Source organism: Myxine glutinosa, chromosome 1 (assembly GCF_964187855.1).
Source record: "Myxine glutinosa chromosome 1, kmMyxGlut1.1, whole genome shotgun sequence".
Classification (NCBI taxonomy): Eukaryota; Metazoa; Chordata; class Myxini; order Myxiniformes; family Myxinidae; genus Myxine; species Myxine glutinosa.
Window position 1 is genome coordinate 266,178,762 of NC_136261.1, and position 23,754 is coordinate 266,202,515.

Below are 23,754 nucleotides of genomic sequence, written 5' to 3' on the forward strand. Positions count from 1 at the left end.
GATTTCTATACTTTGTGAAAAAATATAGAGACAGGCAATGGCAATTAGATGTAAAATCCATCAAGTATGTATTAATGAAAAACATTTGATTGCAATCATCATGCATGCCTTACTGTCCAAAACTGGTATGCTGCGATCATTTGTGACAGTTTTCTTGAGTTTGGTTCCTTTGTTGATGTCCAAAAGCAACGCATTTCGACTCTTCTGCTCAGGCTTCGATACGCTTGGAGGTGCCTTCAATAAATGAATAAAGGATAAAATTAAAATGAAAATAAAAAGCCAATAAGAGTTGAAACCATCTAGCCATCACTCTCAGAGAATTCTCAAAGCTTTAAAATACATCATGCACATGTGGAATACTAATAAAAATCACTTGGATACAAATGCAGGAAAAATTAGAATGGCACTCGGTTCAGCGTATACCTCCGCCAGGCTGAGCAGTTTATGTTTTGTATCCCACTGATAGGCCGGATCTGAATTCGGACCTGAACCAAAATCGAATCGGCTTGTTCTTGTCACCTAACCATCCAGCCATAAAACATTGCTTCAAAAAGGGAACCACGATGCCCAAAAAAAGGTCAACAACCGCTCTGCGGGGAAAATGGCCTTAAAAGGTGGTTCTTGTCACCTAACTAACTCGTCCACCAGGGTTTAGTCATAACTCGTCAATAACTTTTTTAAGTATCATGTTATATATCGCTTTTCGCTTGATCTCTCAATGGTGAAGATTCATTTAATAATTAAATAATTCCCGTATCCGAATCCATACTCAGATCTTCAGCAAAATCGAAACGATTAGTCCTTGTCACACACACACAACCTCTCCACCAAGTTTCGTCCAAATCTGTTCATAACTTTTTGAGATATCCTGCTATATATAGTTTTTGGCCCCATCTTCCAATGGTGAAGAATCAATTAAAAAATTCTACTAGCTGGATCCGAATCCGGTTCTTAACCAAAATCTAATCATTTCGTCCTTGCCACATACACTACCTCTACGCCAAATTTCGTTTGAATACGTGCACAACTTTTTGAGATATCTTGTTCACAGACAAACAAGCAAACAGCCAGACAGGGGTGAAAACGTAACCTCCATCCACCTTTGGTGGGAGAGGTAAAAATTCTGAAATTGTCCAAGTAAAAAGTCAAACAGCAACTGACAAAGTCAAGATTATGATGTTGAAACAAAGAAATAAAGTGAAACTCAGTGGAATTTAAAACCAGGCTCTGTGGCATTATGGTTGGAAAGTCCGCTCCGAGCCTAGAAGGTTGGCAGTTCGATTCTGATGGTGGCTTCATCAAACCAGACGAAATGGTATGTGCTGCTTCCTTGCTTGGCACTCAGCATTTGGACGATAGAGCAAAGACAAAACATGTGTGTTGGTATCAATAGGGAAGGGAGACCTTTCTCCGTGAAAGTAAACACTGACTGCATAGAAAAACAAAACACCGCCACAAAGTGTTGCTACCGGCAAGCAGTGTGGTTCTGGAAGTAACGTCACCCAAGATCAACAGACACGTTGATCGTCTTTCAAGTCCAGTATTGTTTGCTGTTTGGTGTGTGTGAGAGTAAGTGCGTGAGAGCGAGCCCCACCCTCTCCACCTCGCACTTCCGAGCCCAAAACCGCGAGACTTGTGTGAGAGCCGCACTCTCCTGTTGAGATCCCTCCCCTCTGAGGTGAGCAACTTTTACATCACATGCTTCAAACTCAACCTACAGTCCACACAATGATTCTCAAATGGGCACATGATCTTTATCCTGGTGCACCCAAAACTGAATCCATTCAAGTTCATCTTTGTATTATAGTGCATACTTGTGCCAGGTTTGTCAAAATCCCTTCAGCGGTTCACAAGCTCCTCCTTACCTTTGATAGCATTCCCGAGTGAATATAATCAAGCACTATGATAAAGAGGATTTCAAAAAGCTACATTTCTCCATCTGGTGAAAGTAGCTTGGTATATCTGGTGAAAGTAGCTTGGTATATCTGGTGAAAGTAGCTTGGTATATCTGGTGAAAGTAGCTTGGTATATCTGGTGAAAGTAGCTTGGTATATCTGGTGAAAGTAGCTTGGTATATCTGGTGAAAGTAGCTTGGTATATCTGGTGAAAGTAGCTTGGTATATCTGGTGAAAGTAGCTTGGTATATCTGGTGAAAGTAGCTTGGTATACCTGGTGAAAGTAGCTTGGTATATCTGGTGAAAGTAGCTTGGTATATCTGGTGAAAGTAGCTTGGTATATCTGGTGAAAGTAGCTTGGTATATCTGGTGAAAGTAGCTTGGTATATCTGGTGAAAGTAGCTTGGTATATCTGGTGAAAGTAGCTTGGGATATCTGGTGAAAGTAGCTTGGTATATCTGGTGAAAGTAGCTTGGGATATCTGGTGAAAGTAGCTTGGTGTATATATATATATATATATTCGAAATCACCTTCATAAGTTCATCAGGGATTCCATATACTGATAGGATCTTCATCATCTTGCCACAATGGATGGTCCTTGCTGATGACAACTTTGTCAATGACATGGCTTTATTGTCACAAGAAATTGAAAAAGTGCAATAACTTCTCAAGGTAGTTGAAACAACCACCATATGAGAGGACTAGCAATGCTAATAGAACTAAAGTGATGGCATTCCACCAGTCGAGAGAGGTATCAATCATACCAAACGATGGAATAAAACTTGAGACAGTCAATGACCAAGTATCATGTATCAGGGTTCCTGATTTGGCATGACTGCTCAGGATATCAAACAAAGGAAACCTACCACATGGAGATCTTGCAAAAAACTTCCAAGAATATGGAAGTCGACACTCTCTCGTCATATCAAGGAGCAACTGTTCATGGCAACAGTTAAGTCCTTCCTGCTTTATGGAAGTAAAAGCATGGACCCTCACTGCGATCCATCAGAAGGAGCTTAATGGATGCTCTACTCGATTTCGTTGTTAAGCTTATAAGGTCAATTGATCTGAACATAGGACAAATAAAGAGCTCATACGGTTCTCTTCCAACGCTGTCGATTAAAATAAGAAGAATACGTTTCAGGATTGCTGGACACTACTGCCATCAAAAAAGGAACCCATTTCCAATCTTGTAATCTGGATACCTAAACATGGAAGGCAGAAGTGGGGTAGAATATCTCTCAACTACATCAACATGTTCAAGAAAGATATGGGCCTGAAGACAGGAAAAACACACAGCAATGCTTGATCGAGAGGACTGGAAGCTCAGGATAAAGGTCATCTGAATTCAGCCTGAGAGCCGACAAGAAGATGTTCCTCTCTTTTCTAGGTTGTGAAACCTTGTTCCTTATTCTCTTGAATCCCACACTTCAAGTTGGCAGTGCAGATCATCTCAGGTCATCTCCTCCATCCCAACCCATAATCTTTTCTATCTTCATTGACACTCCCCATCACATTGAAGATCGTTTTGTTTCCAACTCCTTTTCTCTCCTCCTCCAGTTTGTTCATCCCCGTGTTGCATCCACGCGTTTCTCACTGCCCCCACCATCAATGTGTTGCCTGCCCCCCCCCCCCCCCCCTGTCACCTCACGCGTCAATGAGTTTAGATTTTTCATACAACAAAAGCCCTACTGGCATTTATGAGTGGAAAAAACATATGAGCCACCTATAAATAAATGATCTAACATAATACAATTTCTGAAAACAAACGAGGTCAGATTCCCCCCCCCCACGTGGGGCCCAAGTTCCATTTCAATGGTAAGATTTCCATTTTGAATCCCCATTGAACAAAGATCAGTATAAGCTTCAACCAGTTTGTTGAAAACTGTTGATAACACCAAAGGTACACTGACATGGATAATTATTTTAATGCAAACTCAACTTGGTCCTCAATGTACAATATCTCCGTTTACTTTTCAGGGTCTAAGAATCATACAATACAGCAACAACTTTTGATGCAAACAGTGAAAATCTGCCGACTCGCAAGTCTGGCACGTCTGTAAAATTATTACATATTTATTTTGGGAGCCTGAAGTGAGACTGTAAATAGCATGGAGATGAGGAAGCAGCCAATTCAAATTGTCAATATTGTTGCGGTTTTAGAACCCCTCACTTGTAAATACTTGTAAATAATTCTTGTAAATAATTCTCTTCATTCAATAAGGTCGCACCCATAGTTAGTCCACAAGCAACACGTAGGTCACCATAGGACTTTAGTTATTTCCTTAATATGTGTTTCAGATAAGGCTGTCTTCCCAATAGTTGAATCTACGTTGCATTAATTAAATAAGATAGGTCCTTTTCAATTCCATTCATTTTGCGGCTTGACTCTCCAAATTGTGGTACGCGCCTTGCCAGCAGCGTTCGCTCGCCCCGGCCGCCATTACGCACGTGGTCAAGCCGGAGAAGAAGGGGGTGGAGCGCCCAGAACGAGGCGTAACCCTGTCATTGACCCGTCAGGGGCGGAGCCGGTGAGCCCTCGCTAACCAACCAGGGCTGAGGTGAGCTCACCGGTGGGCGGAGTGCGAGAGTACGCGGCTTGATTTCAAAGCGCACTATATAAGCGCACGCGCCAAGCCCTTTCACGGACTGCGCGAGGGGAGGTCATTGTGTACGGCCTGCGCGGAGGGCACCTGGTGATTGATGAACTCGTTGGATTGAATTGATCTCGTTCGAAAGGCGCTTACGAACATAGAGAGAGAGAGAGAGAGAGAGAGAGAGAGAGAGAGAGGCAGCAAGCGCACATATTACGTATGCGGCAGTCCAGCCCTCGCATATGCAAAGGTCCGGTCGTGCGCCAGCGACACGCGAAGCTGCCGGCCGTTCTTCGCCGCAGACCCGGAGCCGGACTCAAGTGGACTGGAGCCGGATCCCACCGCCTGGACCATCTGCTTGGACCTTCTCCTCCTACCACTACCCTCCCGTGTAAGTCTGTTTGTTCATCCTGGGGTTAAGTAAGACTATAGTTAAGCTTGCTCTGTGTCCTGCTTCTTCTTCTTCTTGTATATTCTTTCCCTTTCATTTCCTCTTTGGGTTTTTGTACATAATTAATAAATCATATTTGTTCTTCCTTTACTTTGGTTTCCTCTTATTCGATCGTCTTCGTCCTTTCTCTCCATTGAGTACCTGTGGCACGATTTGGGAAACCGCTCAGGATCCGGTTTAGTTTTATTGTTAATGGCTCGGGCTTCGGATTGCTAAACCGCTCAGCAATTTCCATCTTGTCCACGGTCCGAGCGGGAGTTATCTCCCTGCTTTGCGGTCGGATTGGCACTCAGGTATTTGGGACTCCATTGACCAATCACCCTGGCCAATCTCGAACGGAAAGGAGCGTTATAATTTCCAGGATTGGGGGATGGCCAGCTTAAAAGACAAGGGGATTAACCCCCCTTGGTAAGGGGAGCGCCGACCCCCCGAATCCGCAACAATATATTGGACATTATTTTAAACTAGCTGGAAGCCTGTGGTTAAAAATACCATGAAATAAAAATAAAAGAAAGCCTTTCATTCTTGCGCTGGTTGAAAGAACTAAATTGAGGAAGTATTATAATTTCCTATAGGTTTGGATTAATTTGAAAAAAAACTTGTATCATTATATAGCGTATCATTATAATTTGTATCATTATACAGTGCGTATCAAAAAAAAGGTAATCCGAATTCAAGGGGTTAATATGCAAAGGTTATTTTGTTTGACAATTTACATGTGGTTTACCAATTATGAGCAGATCCTCAGCTTTCCATTGATGCCTTTCATGCATCATTGCTGTCACACATGACTGAGTACATGTTCATTGAAAATGACAAGTTCAAATCGCATTTTTACAAGTTTGGCTAATCGGTGCAAGACAGTTTGAAATGGACGCATTACTTGTCGACTGCCAAGTTGATTATGTAAAATTGTTAAGCTGGTCTGGTAATCGTCGGTTGCGTCATCCTTTGTTTAAGATGGGTATTTAGATGGGCCTACAGTGTATGGGTTTGGAGACAGTCTGAGTCATTGAAAAGATGGTTCAACTTCCGACTGAACAGCGGACCTTCGTGGTTGCAACCTTTCACCAAACTGGAAGTTTGCAGCGAACTCGTGATGCGTTCAGGGAACGTTTCCCAGAACGGGAGCCTCCAGCAGCCAAAATAATCTGGGCGAATGTTAGAAAATACCAAGAGCATGGCACTAGCCTCAACCGCAACAAGGAGAATTCTGGTAGGAGGCGCACTGGGCGATCGGAAATGAACATTGCAGCAGTGAGGCAGCAAGTTTTGGAGCATCCTAGGAGCACCCTTCCTCAAGCCCAGATCAAATAGCTGTATGTTGAAATATGTTGAAAAAGTCAAAACTTTACACAGGGTGTACTTACTTTTTCACGTGACTGAGTAAATTAAGCCTTGAAAATTGATGCAAACAATTCCTACAGGTGTCCCAACCTCTGCTGATTACTTGATTACAAACCCCCTGTCTGTATAAAAGCAGTATTGGAACAGACTGTTATTACACCCTCTGAAGCATTATTTGGACAATATTACAGCCTGGTGTTGGCTTAGCGGTTAGGGTGCCGGCTTGGGATCCTAGGATCCTGGGTTCGAATCCCGGTCGATCGCTGAATTAATGCCAGGGGGGTTGACTCAGCCTGTCATCCTTCCGAGGTCAGCAAATTGAGTACCAGCTTGCTGGGATGAATGATCCCGGTGTGTACCCCGGTTTAGAATAGGTACACCGTATCCCTGCGCATCGTAAGAGGCGACTAAGGGTTGGCGTCAGGATGGGCATCCGGCTATAAAAACATTGCCTCAAACAGGGAACCATGATTGTCATGGGGCCCGCAAGGCTAACCCCCGCTCTAGCGGGGAAAATGGCCTTAAAACGATCATTCATTCATTATATTACACTGTAGGAAGTAGTATATTGCTATCATAATGGTGAGAAAAAGGCAATTAACAAAGGAAGACAGACAGACCATTATAACCCTTAAAAGTGTAGGTCTTTCCTTCAGAGAAATTGCAAAGAAAGCCAAAGTGTCAGTGAGTACAGTTTCCTACACCATCAAAAGGCACTTGGAAACTGGAGGAAACTCTGACAGGAAGGGGTCTGGCAGACCCAAAGCCACAACAGAATCAGAAGACAAGTTTCGCTGAGAGTCAACAGCTTGCGTCATAGGCGGCTCACAGGACAACAGCTTCAAGCACAGCTTAATACTGGTCGAAGTAAGCAAGTCTCCGTTTCAACTGTGAAGAGAAGACTTCGAGCTGCAGGTTTGACAGGTCAAGTGGCAGTAAGAAAGCCATTGCTAAGCTAGCAAAATAAGAAAAAGAGGCTTGCCTGGGCCATGAAGCACCGTCAGTGGGCTACTGAAGACTGGAAGAAGGTCTCATGGACCGATGAATCAAAATTTGAAATCTTTGGTTCATCACGCAGGGTTTTTGTACGCCGTCGAGCAGGCAAAAGGATGGTTCCTCCGTGTGTGACACCAACTGTCAAACATGGAGGAGGAAGCGTGATGGTCTGGGGCTCTTTTGCTGGATCCAGTCGGCGACTTGCACAGAGTGACTGGCACCCAGAACCAAAAGGGCTACCACAGCATTTTGCAGCGCCATGCAATACCCTCTGGTGTACGCCTAGTTGGTCAGGGGTTCATCCTACAGCAAGATAATGACCATAAACACACCTCCAGGGCTATGTCAAAACTACCTTCGAGGAAAAGAACAAGACGGTAGGCTTCAAATCATGGAATGGCCATGGAATCATGGAATGGTCTCCAGACTTAAACCCCATCGAGCTGGTTTGGGATGAACTGGACAGAAGGGTGAAAGCAAAGCAACCTCCAAGTGCAACACATTTGTGGGAACTTCTGCAACAGAGTTAGGAAGAACTTCCCGAACAATATTTGATTTCCATTGTCGAAAGAATGCCACGAGTGTGTTCGGCGGTTATATCTGCAAAAGGTGGCTACTTTGCTGAGTCAAAAATTGAAATTAAATTTTGTTAAACAAAATGATTCCATGATTTCTTTTTCATCTCCAATTGTTTATTTGTCGGTTGCTTAATTTCAGAGTACATTGAGACATGAAACTGCGTAAATTTCAATAAAAACTGGAAAAATTGAGGTGTTCTAAAACTTTTGACTGGTAGTGTATATTTTTAAATAGTAATTTTAAGACAGCTCAAAAGGTTTGTTCAATCGTCTGCTTTTTAAAATTGCATTTCCACTCCACTAATGACGACTTTAAAGATTGCTTTAGAGTTTCATGAGGTGCAAGAGTTAAATCCAATGAGGAACAATTTCCCTGTCCATTAATTCCCGGGCTCATTTTGTTCAACGAGTGCACCACTTTTCCAATATCAATTCATTGACTTTTTGCCTTCTGTCTCTTCGCCCTTCCTCAAGACCAGATTTCGTATTCAAAAACAAAAAGAAGTGGAAGCACAGCACAATAAAGAATAAAAGTGGAAGCACAGCTATGACTTGTTTGTCCTTCACATTCTGGCCATGATTAGCCCTTTAAACTGTGAGGAGGGAGTTGTTAACATCTCAAGTGGAGTGCAGTTACATCAGACATCCAGAATGAAACCCATTCCTCGCCTCCCTACACCCACCCCTCCACCCCTCCAAACCCCCCTTGAACCCTGACCCCACACCCAAAAGAAAGACAGAAGAGCTAGGGTATTTTAGTTAGCCTTCAGTGTATATATATCCAGCCAAAGTCTCTTGTGAAAAAAGATAGAAAAAAATACCTGGGGAAGAAAAGTTTGGGAAGAAAATTTTGAAGAGACAAACTTCTTTGAAATTTCTTTTCAAAAAGAAACTTCTTTGAAGAAGAAAATTTGGGAAGAAAAACATTCAGAAAATTGAAAAGTGCTCCTTCAAGAGACAAAAGGCCTGATGTTCTTATGAAAGCAAATTCTGATATACTTGGATGCATTGTAGTTACATCGACAATCAAGGCTCAAAACCTGAAGGGAACATCAACCAAGAGTCAACATCCCTTCCCAGCTGCACTTGTGAAGTGCAAGTGCTGAAACATATGGTGCTCGTTTATTTAATTTCTCGCCTCTCATAATCCCAAAAACGTCTCCCCGACAAAGTTCCACCACAAAAGGAAAATCCACTTCTTCCTCTGTGTTCCTCCTTTAGTAACATTTCTTCACTTTTAGAAATGAACATGGCTTTTTATTTCCAGGGAGACACAACAGCAGAGGCTCCTAATTTTTTCCTCCATGTGACTCCATTCAGAGAGCTGCAATATTGTGACCACGACATCATGCACAGACAAGAGAAACATTCACCTGTCGAAAATATGGCATTTTACGCAATGTTCATACTGTACTGTACTGCAAAAAATTTTTATTTCATCACGTGTTTAACAACCTGCATTCACATGACACCTGGGATAAGGCATTACGACACAATCCGTTGAGGTTTGTTTTCATGGTCGATATGGCATGCCTCATCTCAGAAGTTATAATTGGGGTTGGTAGTTGTAGCAGAGGGGGAAATTTTCTCATTTAGTAGTGACCTCCATTGGAGGAAGTTCGTGTTCACAGGAAGTAGTTTTCAAGAAATACAAAATAGAAGAATTTGCAGCCGTTGTAACAGTGCAATCCTGTACTTCAATTCTACCCACTTTTAATGCAGCACTAGAATAAAAACTACCTCGCCAGGCGGCATTGCGACCTCGTTTTATCATTGCAATGCCAATGTTGAAAACCTCTGCAATATATACCAATGCTGGCATGGCAGTTGCTCGAGATGTCCACTGGCAGTATCATTACCAATATTGTCAACAGAAAATCTTGAAGGCGTTTCAATATTTGTCTCAACAATGGATGGAGGTCATTAACGCCAAACAGGAAATCAGAGCCGTCTCCCTTGACATATCACGTGCCTTCAATACGGTCTGGCACCCGCTCTGCTCTCCAAACTCTCCTCCTATGGTATCCATGGAAATCTCCATGCATGGCTTGCGGACTTCCTCTCTGGTCGTAGTCAACGTGTGGCCCTGAATGGATTTCTCTCATCTCCCCTTCCTGTTCAGGTTGGAGTTCCCCAAGGCAGTGTTCTGGGACCTGTGCTTTTTCTGGTTTTCATCAGTGATCTCTCCGACTCTCTGGAAAATCCTCTCTATCTCTTTGGTGATGACTCTACTCTCTGCCGCTCCGTACCTCATCCCTCAGATCGGCAATCTGCAGCCCCCTCACTCTCTGCAGATCTGGACAAAATCACAGACTGGTCAAACAAGTGGAACATGTCTTTCAATCCTGACAAATCTCACACTCTCACTACGTCTCTCTGAAAAGACCGACTGGACAACCCTCCCATCTACTTTCTGAACAATCCTCTCCAAGAAGTTCTGTCACTCAAGCTTTTGGGTCTCACTATCTGCCATGATATTTCCTGGGAAAACCACATTTCCAAGCTGGCCTCCAAAGCCAGTCGCCGACTGGGCATCATCCATCGTGCGATGTCCTTCCTTGGCACACCTGAGTTCCTCACCACATACAAGGCTTTCCTCCGCAGCTCAATGGAATACTGTTCTCCTCTCTGGGCTGGTGCTCTTTCCTCACACCGAGCTCAGCTTCACGCTGTTGAAACCAAAGCTTTCAGAATCATTGGAATCTCCCGCGATGAAGCTATCTCCGAGGGCCTTTCACTCACTCACCGCAGGCAGGTTGGTGGTCCTTCTGTCTTCTACCGACTCCTCTCCGGCCTTGCTCCCCCAGCTCTCTCTGAGCTCTGTCCCCCTAATATTCCTACAGGTCGCACAAGATCTGCCAGCAACCCTCTTATGGTTAAACTGCCAAAATATTGGCTCTCTGCTCACCTTCACGCTTTCATTCCCCTTTTCTCCCGCCTCTGGAACAAACTCCCCCACTCTCTTCAATCCCACTCCTCCCTCCAGGTCTTTAAAACAGCTGTTCACCACCATCTCTTGTCTTCCTCCATCCAAAATCTTGATCTTTTCTACCCCCGCTAATTCACCCCAGATACACTTTTTTGAAATTCCAACTTCTTTCCTGGAAGTCCTTGCAGTGTTTATATGTTTTGTACCTCTCCCACCTCCCCCAAAAGCCCTCTCCCTCCCACAGATCTCTCGATGTCCCTGCTCTCAAATGTTGAGTTTGCGTCCTTCCCCCTCTCTCCCCATCTTGTCTACCGCTCCCCATGTTATATGTTTTATGTGTCGGTTTGTCTTTCTGTGTGATTAATGTTAGCTCTTTCACGAGCCTCGATCTTGTATACAAAAAAACAAACAAAAAAAAAAACAATGAATTATATACTTGAACACTGCAGAACCCAAATCGCCTTTGTGCCACTTTCAAAAACCTTTCGTTTAGCAGTACTTGACAAAATAGTACTGCATTTTACATCATCCTGACCAATCAAATTTGCTGCTTGCATACCCCACCCATGTTCTTTTTTTCTCATGTCTATGTGGGCCGTGGGGTAAGGTGTTGTATGAACTCTCTAATTTTTGTTGGTAGTCCTTCCATCTGAAATACACAATTTTATACACTGCCTCAGATATGAGCTATAAAAAAAATTTTTAAACCCAACAGTAAATGAAAATATATGTGCATAATCATCAATTACTGCAGAAAATCCTCAATTGCAAAGAAAATTCTCCCACTGTCGACACACAAAAAACATGTGCAGAGTCGATAAATCTAGGATGGCAAATATAATGTGACCTTCGGAAAATATTTCCTGTTGCAAAACCAATATTTACAGATGAACTTAGTTTTCATCAACACAAGTCAATCAACAAATGTTATTGCAAAACTGGATTGTGCACACATTATTTCAAATAAAACAGCACTAGATAAAAAATGAACTTACTTTTGTTGGGTAATAACAAACTTATTTGTCTGGTGATAGAATTTGCTATAAAACACCATTCAAGAGTGGAGAGGTCATTGGAGGTGGGAATTATCTCATAAAAGCAGGCCTGCTGGCTCTGGCTGGCTATGATAAGAAGTACGATTGCGGCGCCAGGTTTTGGGGACAGTAGTCTCACAACTATTGGTTGCTGGTGCATAAAAACTCCACATTTCCCTCGTTTTAATTGAAAGTCACATACTTCGCACTGTTTCTGCTCCCCAAAAGAATCATAAAATTGACAAAGCACTTGCTATAAAATTTCATACTACAAGCAAGTTATCCAGCATGCCTGGCAGCTTAGTAACCCTTTGCATTCAGGATATGCAATTGCAAAGTTCCATCCCTGGCAGCTCACCGCAATGAGGGTGGGCGGTGGAGGGGGAGGAGGAGGAGGAGGCGGAGCAGGCATGTTCAAACAACGGTGCGCTCAGGAAGCTAACGTCACTTTCAGTTCTTCATTGGCTGCAAAACATGAAAAATAACAGGGCAAGACAATTATTATCTATAAAACCAAGGCCTGCTGCATCCTGTAAATCCATTAATGAACAAATACATAATGTTACTCAATTTATTAATCCACTGTAGTGGTGGAGCTCATGACACACAGAAACGAGCATGAATGGACAACATTCCAAATTGGTTTCTATAGTCATGGATAATGTGCTGCTGAAAACCTCAAATTAGCATCACCTGCCAATCCTTTTCATCTCTCTCTGTGCTTTGCTCTCAAATCTTACCTACCTACAGGATTTGCCCCATATTTGCATTCGCCTTTGGGATTTGCATCGGTTCTTTGTCATGCAGGCCAGAGGTTATGGGAAATATTAGGTTGTAGTGACATTGGTTATCAACACACAAGTAGCAGATTGTACTACACTTCCACTGAACAGATAACATTCTGTCATTTACTTGACTTACCTTTCAGCTGTCTCGTCTGTTTGATTCCTGGCCTGAAGATAAATTGCCACCATGATGCTTCGCAAGCATTATTATTCATTATTATATGTTTATACCACTGCAATCTGGTATAAACTGGATTATATTAAATGACCCTCTCAGACCACTTCATCAAAAATGTAGTGGTCTGAGAGGGTCATTTACCAGTGTGGCAGCTACATTCAAATGTAAGGTGTGCACAGAGGGAGCTGCAGATGGAGGAAATGTTGAGTTGGATCTTGGAGACGGCGTGAAGCTGGAAGGTGTGAAAACATTTTGCTACCTCGGAGACATGCTGAATGGAGAAGGTGGATCAGACTCGGCAACGGTTGCTCGAGTGAGATGTGCATGGAAGAAGTTTCGGGAACTGAGTGGCGTGCTGATGAGGAGGAGAGTGTCACTGAAGCTGAAGGGAAAGGTGTATGTTGCATGTGTGAGAAGTGTTATGATTTATGGGAGCGAGACATGGGTAATGAACGTAGAGCAGCAACGAAGGCTGGAAAGGGTGGAAATGCGAATGGTTCGATGGATGTGCGGAGTATCGTTGAGAGAGAGGAAGACAAATGATGAATTGCGAAAGATGATGGGAATATTGCCTGTGATTGATGCTGTGAAGAGGAACAGGTTGAGATGGTTTGGTCATGTATTGAGGAAGGATGAAAGTGACTGGTTGAGAAGAGTGATGGAAGTTAATGTAGAAGGAAGTAGAGGACGGGGAAGACCGAGAAAGACTTGGCTAAAGATGGTGGAAGAAGAAATGCGGGCAAGGGGGTTAATAAGGAGAGATGCAGAAAATAGGGCAAAATGGAGAAGATCGTCATGGGGACCGCAAGGCTAACCCCCGCTCTAGCAGGGAAAATGGCCTTAAAATGCATATTGTTGTTGTTGTATTATATGTGCTTCTTTTTTTTCTTTTCTTTTTTAGTTCATCCTCATAGAACAGCATGGAAACCGAGGGCAAAAGAGACAACGTACTGACAGTGGAGCAGTGGGGGAAAGGTTGACACAATGAGCAAGCAAATAATGAACAAATGAGAACAAGAAAACTAGAGAGAAAGAGAGGATGGGTGATATGTTAAGGGGGGGGAAGGGTTAATGGAGGGGAAAGATAGATTGGGAGTATGGATGGAGTATGACGTGTGATGGTAGTGCAACGCCAGCTTAGAGACCTGGAGGTAAGAGTGTAAGCCTCGGGAAGGGCATTCCACAATCGAGAGAAAAGAGGAACAATCGAGTTGAGGTGGGTCGTAAGCCTGGATTTTGAGAGTTTAACCAGTAGGGGTTACTTGAATAATACGTGCATCCTTGAGGAACTGAAGATGGTCTGAAGGTGAAGAGAACAGAGAGTTAGACTGGAGGTTTAAAAAAGAAAAAAGTGTGATATGAGAGCAACTGGTTTTGTGCTGAGGCCTCATCACAGAAGATGCCAATCACCTATGAATTCCATGAGAATAATCTATGAGATGCCAATTTATGAATTTAAGAAGATGAATTTTAGTTATGAGATTCCAAAGAATGCAGGAGCGATAGAAGTGATGCTGGGGCACTCGCCGATAGGGGAGAGCAGCACTCCATTGAGCCATGGACAAAGGCCCTGTAGCCTGAGTTACTCTGGTTTTTAAAAGAATAAAGAGTAACTATGGAGAGGCCCAAACAATGTAGCCAGCTTTGCAGAGTTATGTGCCAGTACTCCGGTCAAATTCAAAACTACTGCTCTGATCTCTGAGGGTACTGTAGAAGAGGCAAGGCCAAACACTCAGAAATGATACAGCCAGCAACCAAATACAGAAATGAAAACCCATGATCGATGATTTTCTTGACTACAGCTATGCGTCACTCTCTCCACTTAGTATTTATATCTGTGACGTGTTGCAGGTCGACAAGAGTTCCGCATGGATGTTGTTGTGGTTCTTCTTTGGGATCGATATTTGAAACGTGCACCCATTGGTCTGGCAGCAGACCCCACCCACATGTCACTTGACTCCACCTACCATGGCACCGAGATGAAATAATATGGTCACCACCTTAGGTTTTCTGGTGGACCCTAACAAATCAGGCCTGCAGGCCTCTGCTGATAATACACTGTCCGGTTTGTTGCGTCAGATTTCCATTGGCTTTGTTTGGGTCGAGTGTTACTCATGATAAAGGACCACGAAATATCTAATCAAATATCGAACAAAAAGTATTAGTAAAGTTTAATCAAGACCATCAGTACCTGCCTCCCTAAAAAAATAGCATTACGGAAATTTTGAAAGGCAACATATTGGGGTTAATCAATCCGTGAACGTGTGACGAATCAGCTCGTTCTGATATAACCATGGGGAGTGTGACATGAATGAAAGATGCAGAGTTAATCTTTTAGTAGCGCATTAAATGTGCGTTTCCCATCCCAATCACGCTGTTCATCTTTTAAGAGGGCTTTACATGTGCGTTTTCCGATCGGCCCGTTACCGGATTTTGTCGCAAGTTATGACCACAGTACGGGCATTCTTGTTTTTGTTCGACAAGGCCTGGATTGTTATCTGCTTAGTATCAATGTTAGTTTCTAACAAGCTGAAGAAGCAGGAAGAGTGAAAGTTGCTGTGCATGTTACACTCCATCAAAATGCCAATTTGGCTTATGTTTGTACAAGGAAACTTAGAAGTATGAAAAGCCTATTCAGCCAGCTGTTCTCATATCCCATCTACAAACTAACTTTGGACAATGTACATGCTTTTTGAATGTATATTGAAGTCTTGTTTTTGAGCTTGTAGGAAAAAATCACAGGAAGGACAGAGATGAAAGCAGGCAATGTACTGCCGGGAATTAAAAGTACATTTGTATATAATGCACAATTAAATTATAACACTGCATCCCTGGATCACAGCATCATGAGCCATCGTTTCGTGTTGGGAACAATAAACAGGCCAATTTATCAACCATTTTTCAAACATCTTACATTTACTTCAGCTTTTGCAAATGACAATTTGGCCAGAATACTGACCAAAATATTAATTTTAAAAAATACTTCTGCTACTTCTTTAATGACTGCAATAATTCTCACGTTCTTAGGGCTGACAGGATAGCGCAGAGGAATGCATATTCACCTCTAAGCTGTCTACCTTTGGTTAGAATACTAACACCCAGCTTATATAAACTGTCATCCCGGTGTTTCATAGGCAGGGTCTTTCATCAATGTGTGTGCCACCCATTGGACATTAAACTGGCGTCCCATCTCCCGATATTAGTTGGTAGACGTTAAAGATCCCATGGTATCCTTCCCGAAGCGTCGGTGAGCTATCGCCAGCACAATGGCCAAATTCCAAATTCCTGCCCTAACCAGCAGAGGGCATTGCATCAGCAGCACAGCTGCACCCTCAGCCAATGATACGACCCCACAGACTCGTGCTGCACACAAACGAAGAACAAACAACTTGTAGTGTCGCCTGAAGAGCAAGTTTAACCGAAGAGCAACAATGCATACCTGGCTGGAAGGTACATAGATTACAGGAGATCGAAGAACGAACGATCTACTGCATATTAAGGTAGTCATGCACTCACGCACAGCCATCCCTTGGGGAAGAGGCTTCTACCACCAATAACTTTTATAATAGAACAGGCTAACAGAACCAATAGCTTTTATAATAGAACAGGCTAACAGAACCAATAACTTTTATAATAGAACAGGCTAACAGAACCAATAACTTTTATAATAGAACAGGCTAACAAAACCAATAGCTTTTATAATAGAACAGGCTAACAGAACCAATAACTTTTATAATAGAACAGGCTAACAGAACCAATAACTTTTATAATAGAACAGGCTAACAAAACCAATAGCTTTTATAATAGAACAGGCTAACAAAACCAATAACTTTTATAATAGAACAGGCTAACAGAACCAATAACTTTTATAATAGAACAGGCTAACAAAACCAATAACTTTTATAATAGAACAGGCTAACAGAACCAATAACTTTTATAATAGAACAGGCTAACAGAACCAATAGCTTTTATAATAGAACAGGCTAACAGAAACAATAGCTTTTATAATAGAACAGGCTAACAAAACCAATAGCTTTTATAATAGAACAGCCTAACAGAACCAATAGCTTTTATAATAGAACAGGCTAACAGAACCAATAGCTTTTATAATAGAACAGGCTAACAGAACCAATAGCTTTTATAATAGAACAGGCGAACAGAACCAATAGCTTTTATAATAGAACAGGCGAACAGAACCAACAGCTTTTATAATAGAACAGGTGAACAAAACAAATAGCTTTTATAATAGAACAGGCTAACAAAACCAACAGCTTTTATAATAGAACAGGCTAACAAAACCAATAGCTTTTATAATAGAACAGCCCAACAGAACCAACAGCTTTTATAATAGAACAGGCTAACAAAACCAATAGCTTTTATAATAGAACAGGCGAACAGAACCAATAGCTTTTATAATAGAACAGCCTAACAGAAACAATATCTTTTATAATAGAACAGGCGAACAGAACCAACAGCTTTTATAATAGAACAGGCGAACACAACAAATAGCTTTTATAATAGAACAGGCTAACAAAACCAACAGCTTTTATAATAGAACAGGCGAACAAAACCAACAGCTTTTATAATAGAACAGGCGAACAGAACCAATAGCTTTTATAACAGAACAGGCGAACAAAACAAATAGCTTTTATAATAGAACAGGCTAACAAAACCAACAGCTTTTATAATAGAACAGGCTTACAAAACCAATAGCTTTTATAATAGAACAGGCTAACAAAACCAATAGCTTTTATAACAGAACAGGCGAACAAAACAAATAGCTTTTATAATAGAACAGGCTAACAAAACCAACAGCTTTTATAATAGAACAGGCTAACAAAACCAACAGCTTTTATAATAGAACAGGCGAACAAAACCAACAGCTTTTATAATAGAACAGGCTAACAGAACCAATAGCTTTTATAATAGAACAGGCGAACAGAACCAATAGCTTTTATAATAGAACAGGCGAACAGAACCACCAGCTTTTATAATAGAACAGGCGAACAAAACAAATAGCTTTTATAATAGAACAGGCTAACAAAACCAACAGCTTTTATAATAGAACAGGCTAACAAAACCAATAGCTTTTATAATAGAACAGCCTAACAGAACCAACAGCTTTTATAATAGAACAGGCTAACAAAACCAATAGCTTTTATAATAGAACAGGCGAACAGAACCAATAGCTTTTATAATAGAACAGCCTAACAGAAACAATAGCTTTTATAATAGAACAGGCGAACAGAACCAACAGCTTTTATAATAGAACAGGCGAACACAACAAATAGCTTTTATAATAGAACAGGCTAACAAAACCAACAGCTTTTATAATAGAACAGGCTAACAAAACCAACAGCTTTTATAATAGAACAGGCGAACAGAACCAATAACTTTTATAACAGAACAGGCGAACAAAACAAATAGCTTTTATAATAGAACAGGCTAACAAAACCAACAGCTTTTATAATAGAACAGGCTAACAAAACCAATAGCTTTTATAATAGAACAGGCTAACAAAACCAATAGCTTTTATAACAGAACAGGCGAACAAAACAAATAGCTTTTATAATAGAACAGGCTAACAAAACCAACAGCTTTTATAATAGAACAGGCTAACAAAACCAACAGCTTTTATAATAGAACAGGCGAACAAAACCAACAGCTTTTATAATAGAACAGGCTAACAGAACCAATAACTTTTATAATAGAACAGGCTAACAAAACCAATAACTTTTATAATAGAACAGGCTAACAGAACCAATAGCTTTTATAATAGAACAGGCTAACAGAACCAATAGCTTTTATAATAGAACAGGCTAACAGAACCAATAACTTTTATAATAGAACAGGCTAACAAAACCAATAACTTTTATAATAGAACAGGCTAACAAAACCAACAGCTTTTATAATAGAACAAGCTAACAAAACCAACGGCTTTTATAATAGAACAAGCTAACAAAACCAATAACTTTTATAATAGAACAGGCTAACAAAACCAACAGCTTTTATAATAGAACAGGCTAACAGAACCAATAGCTTTTATAATAGAACAGGCTAACAGAACCAATAACTTTTATAATAGAACAGGCTAACAAAACCAATAACTTTTATAATAGAACAGGCTAACAGAACCAATAACTTTTATAATAGAACAGGCTAACAGAACCAATAGCTTTTATAATAGAACAGGCTAACAGAACCAATAGCTTTTATAATAGAACAGGCTAACAAAACCAATAACTTTTATAATAGAACAGGCTAACAGAACCAATAACTTTTATAATAGAACAGGCTAACAGAACCAATAGCTTTTATAATAGAACAGGCTAACAAAACCAATAACTTTTATAATAGAACAGGCTAACAAAACCAATAACTTTTATAATAGAACAGGCTAACAAAACCAATAGCTTTTATAATAGAACAGGCTAACAGAACCAATAACTTTTATAATAGAACAGGCTAACAGAACCAATAACTTTTATAATAGAACAGGCTAACAAAACCAATAGCTTTTATAATAGAACAGGCTAACAGAACCAATAACTTTTATAATAGAACAGGCTAACAGAACCAATAACTTTTATAATAGAACAGGCTAACAAAACCAATAGCTTTTATAATAGAACAGGCTAACAGAACCAATAGCTTTTATAATAGAACAGGCTAACAAAACCAATAGCTTTTATAATAGAACAGGCTAACAGAACCAATAACTTTTATAATAGAACAGGCTAACAAAACCAATAGCTTTTATAATAGAACAGGCTAACAGAACCAATAGCTTTTATAATAGAACAGGCTAACAAAACCAATAGCTTTTATAATAGAACAGGCTAACAAAACCAATAACTTTTATAATAGAACAGGCTAACAGAACCAATAACTTTTATAATAGAACAGGCTAACAAAACCAATAGCTTTTATAATAGAACAGGCTAACAGAACCAATAACTTTTATAATAGAACAGGCTAACAAAACCAATAGCTTTTATAATAGAACAGGCTAACAAAGCCAATAACTTTTATAATAGAACAGGCTAACAGAACCAATAACTTTTATAATAGAACAGGCTAACAGAACCAATAGCTTTTATAATAGAACAGGCTAACAAAACCAATAACTTTTATAATAGAACAGGCTAACAAAACCAATAACTTTTATAATAGAACAGGCTAACAAAACCAATAGCTTTTATAATAGAACAGGCTAACAAAACCAATAACTTTTATAATAGAACAGGCTAACAGAACCAATAACTTTTATAATAGAACAGGCTAACAGAACCAATAACTTTTATAATAGAACAGGCTAACAGAACCAATAACTTTTATAATAGAACAGGCTAACAAAACCAATAGCTTTTATAATAGAACAGGCTAACAAAACCAATAACTTTTATAATAGAACAGGCTAACAGAACCAATAACTTTTATAATAGAACAGGCTAACAAAACCAATAGCTTTTATAATAGAACAGGCTAACAGAACCAATAGCTTTTATAATAGAACAGGCTAACAAAACCAATAGCTTTTATAATAGAACAGGCTAACAAAACCAATAACTTTTATAATAGAACAGGCTAACAGAACCAATAACTTTTATAATAGAACAGGCTAACAAAACCAATAGCTTTTATAATAGAACAGGCTAACAGAACCAATAACTTTTATAATAGAACAGGCTAACAAAACCAATAGCTTTTATAATAGAACAGGCTAACAGAACCAATAGCTTTTATAATAGAACAGGCTAACAAAACCAATAGCTTTTATAATAGAACAGGCTAACAAAACCAATCGCTTTTCTAATAGAACAGGCGAACAAAACCAATAACTTTCATAATAGAACAGGCGAACAAAACCAATAACTTTTATAATAGAACAGGCTAACGAAACCAATCGCTTTTATAATAGAACAGGCGAACAAAACCAATCGCTTTTATAATAGAACAGGCGAACAAAACCAATAACTTTCATAATAGAACAGGCGAACAAAACCAATAGCTTTTATAATAGAACAGGCTAACAAAACCAATCGCTTTTATAATAGAACAGGCGAACAAAACCAATAACTTTCATAATAGAACAGGCGAACAAAACCAATAACTTTTATAATAGAACAGGCTAACAGAACCAATAGCTTTTATAATAGAACAGGCTAACAGAACCAATAGCTTTTATAATAGAACAGGCGAACAGAACCAATAGCTTTTATAATAGAACAGCCTAACAGAACCAATAGCTTTTATAATAGAACAGGCGAACAGAACCAACAGCTTTTATAATAGAACAGGCGAACACAACAAATAGCTTTTATAATAGAACAGGCTAACAAAACCAATAGCTTTTATAATAGAACAGGCGAACAGAACCAATAGCTTTTATAATAGAACAGCCTAACAGAACCAATAGCTTTTATAATAGAACAGGCGAACAGAACCAACAGCTTTTATAATAGAACAGGCGAACACAACAAATAGCTTTTATAATAGAACAGGCTAACAAAACCAACAGCTTTTATAATAGAACAGGCGAACAGAACCAATAGCTTTTATAACAGAACAGGCTAACAAAACCAACAGCTTTTATAATAGAACAGGCTAACAAAACCAATAGCTTTTATAATAGAACAGGCTAACAAAACCAATAGCTTTTATAACAGAACAGGCGAACAAAACAAATAGCTTTTATAATAGAACAGGCTAACAAAACCAACAGCTTTTATAATAGAACAGGCGAACAAAACCAACAGCTTTTATAATAGAACAGGCTAACAGAACCAATAACTTTTATAATAGAACAGGCTAACAAAACCAATAACTTTTATAATAGAACAGGCTAACAGAACCAATAGCTTTTATAATAGAACAGGCTAACCGAACCAATAGCTTTTATAATAGAACAGGCTAACAGAACCAATAACTTTTATAATAGAACAGGCTAACAAAACCAATAACTTTTATAATAGAACAGGCTAACAAAACCAACAGCTTTTATAATAGAACAAGCTAACAAAACCAACAGCTTTTATAATAGAACAAGCTAACAAAACCAATAACTTTTATAATAGAACAGGCTAACAAAACCAACAGCTTTTATAATAGAACAGGCTAACAGAATCAATAGCTTTTATAATAGAACAGGCTAACAGAACCAATAACTTTTATAATAGAACAGGCTAACAGAACCAATAACTTTTATAATAGAACAGGCTAACAGAACCAATAGCTTTTATAATAGAACAGGCTAACAGAACCAATAGCTTTTATAATAGAACAGGCTAACAAAACCAATAACTTTTATAATAGAACAGGCTAACAGAACCAATAACTTTTATAATAGAACAGGCTAACAGAACCAATAGCTTTTATAATAGAACAGGCTAACAAAACCAATAACTTTTATAATAGAACAGGCTAACAAAACCAATAACTTTTATAATAGAACAGGCTAACAAAACCAATAACTTTTATAATAGAACAGGCTAACAGAACCAATAACTTTTATAATAGAACAGGCTAACAGAACCAATAACTTTTATAATAGAACAGGCTAACAGAACCAATAACTTTTATAATAGAACAGGCTAACAAAACCAATAGCTTTTATAATAGAACAGGCTAACAAAACCAATAACTTTTATAATAGAACAGGCTAACAGAACCAATAACTTTTATAATAGAACAGGTTAACAAAACCAATAGCTTTTATAATAGAACAGGCAAACAAAACCAATAGCTTTTATAATAGAACAGGCTAACAAAACCAATAGCTTTTATAATAGAACAGGCTAACAAAACCAATAGCTTTTATAATAGAACAGGCTGACAAAACCAATAGCTTTTATAATAGAACAGGCTAACAAAACCAATAGCTTTTATAATAGAACAGGTTAACAAAACCAATAGCTTTTATAATAGAACAGGCAAACAAAACCAATAGCTTTTATAATAGAACAGGCTAACAAAACCAATAGCTTTTATAATAGAACAGGCTAACAAAACCAATAGCTTTTATAATAGAACAGGCTAACAAAACCAATAGCTTTTATAATAGAACAGGCTAACAGAACCAATAGCTTTTATAATAGAACAGGCTAACAAAACCAACAGCTTTTATAATAGAACAGGCTAACAAAACCAATAGCTTTTATAATAGAACAGGCTAACAAAACCAATAGCTTTTATAACAGAACAGGCGAACAAAACAAATAGCTTTTATAATAGAACAGGCTAACAAAACCAACAGCTTTTATAATAGAACAGGCTAACAAAACCAACAGCGTTTATAATAGAACAGGCTAACAAAACCAACAGCTTTTATAATAGAACAGGCTAACAAAACCAACAGCTTTTATAATAGAACAGGCTAACAAAACCAACAGCTTTTATAATAGAACAGGCTAACAAAACCAACAGCTTTTATAATAGAACAGGCTAACAAAACCAACAGCTTTTATAATAGAACAGGCTAACAAAACCAACAGCTTTTATAATAGAACAAGCTAACAAAACCAATAGCTTTTATAATAGAACAGGCTAACAAAACCAATAGCTTTTATAATAGAACAGGCTAACAAAAACCAATAGCTTTTATAATAGAACAGGCTAACAAAACCAATAGCTTTTATAATAGAACAGGTTAACAAAACCAATAGCTTTTATAATAGAACAGGCTAACAAAACCAATAGCTTTTATAATAGAACAGGCTAACAAAACCAATAGCTTTTATAACAGAACAGGCTAACAAACACAATAGCTTTTATAACAGAACAGGCTAACAAAACCAACAGCTTTTATAAAAGAGCAGGCTAACAAAACCAACAGCTTTTATAATAGAACAGGCTAACAAAACCAACAGCTTTTATAATAGAACAGGCTAACAAAACCAATAGCTTTTATAATAGAACAGGCTAACAAAACCAATAGCTTTTATAATAGAACAGGCTAACAAAACCAA

At 39.3% G+C, this 23,754-nt stretch overlaps 1 protein-coding gene across 3 annotated transcripts in view; it reads right to left on the bottom strand.

The window, feature by feature from the left end:
- Positions 1 to 23,754, bottom strand: part of LOC137437018 (WAS/WASL-interacting protein family member 1) — a 164,779-nt gene that overhangs the window by 74,101 nt on the left and 66,924 nt on the right. For all 3 annotated transcript variants that reach the window (XM_078786701.1, XM_068131327.2, XM_078786695.1), the window contains exons 2-3: positions 12,183 to 12,289; positions 114 to 234 (exon numbers count right to left, since the gene is read on the bottom strand). In XM_078786701.1, the coding sequence (XP_078642827.1) occupies positions 114 to 234; positions 12,183 to 12,236 (175 nt within the window). In that variant the 5' untranslated portion in view covers positions 12,237 to 12,289. The remainder of the gene's footprint in view (positions 1 to 113; positions 235 to 12,182; positions 12,290 to 23,754) is intronic.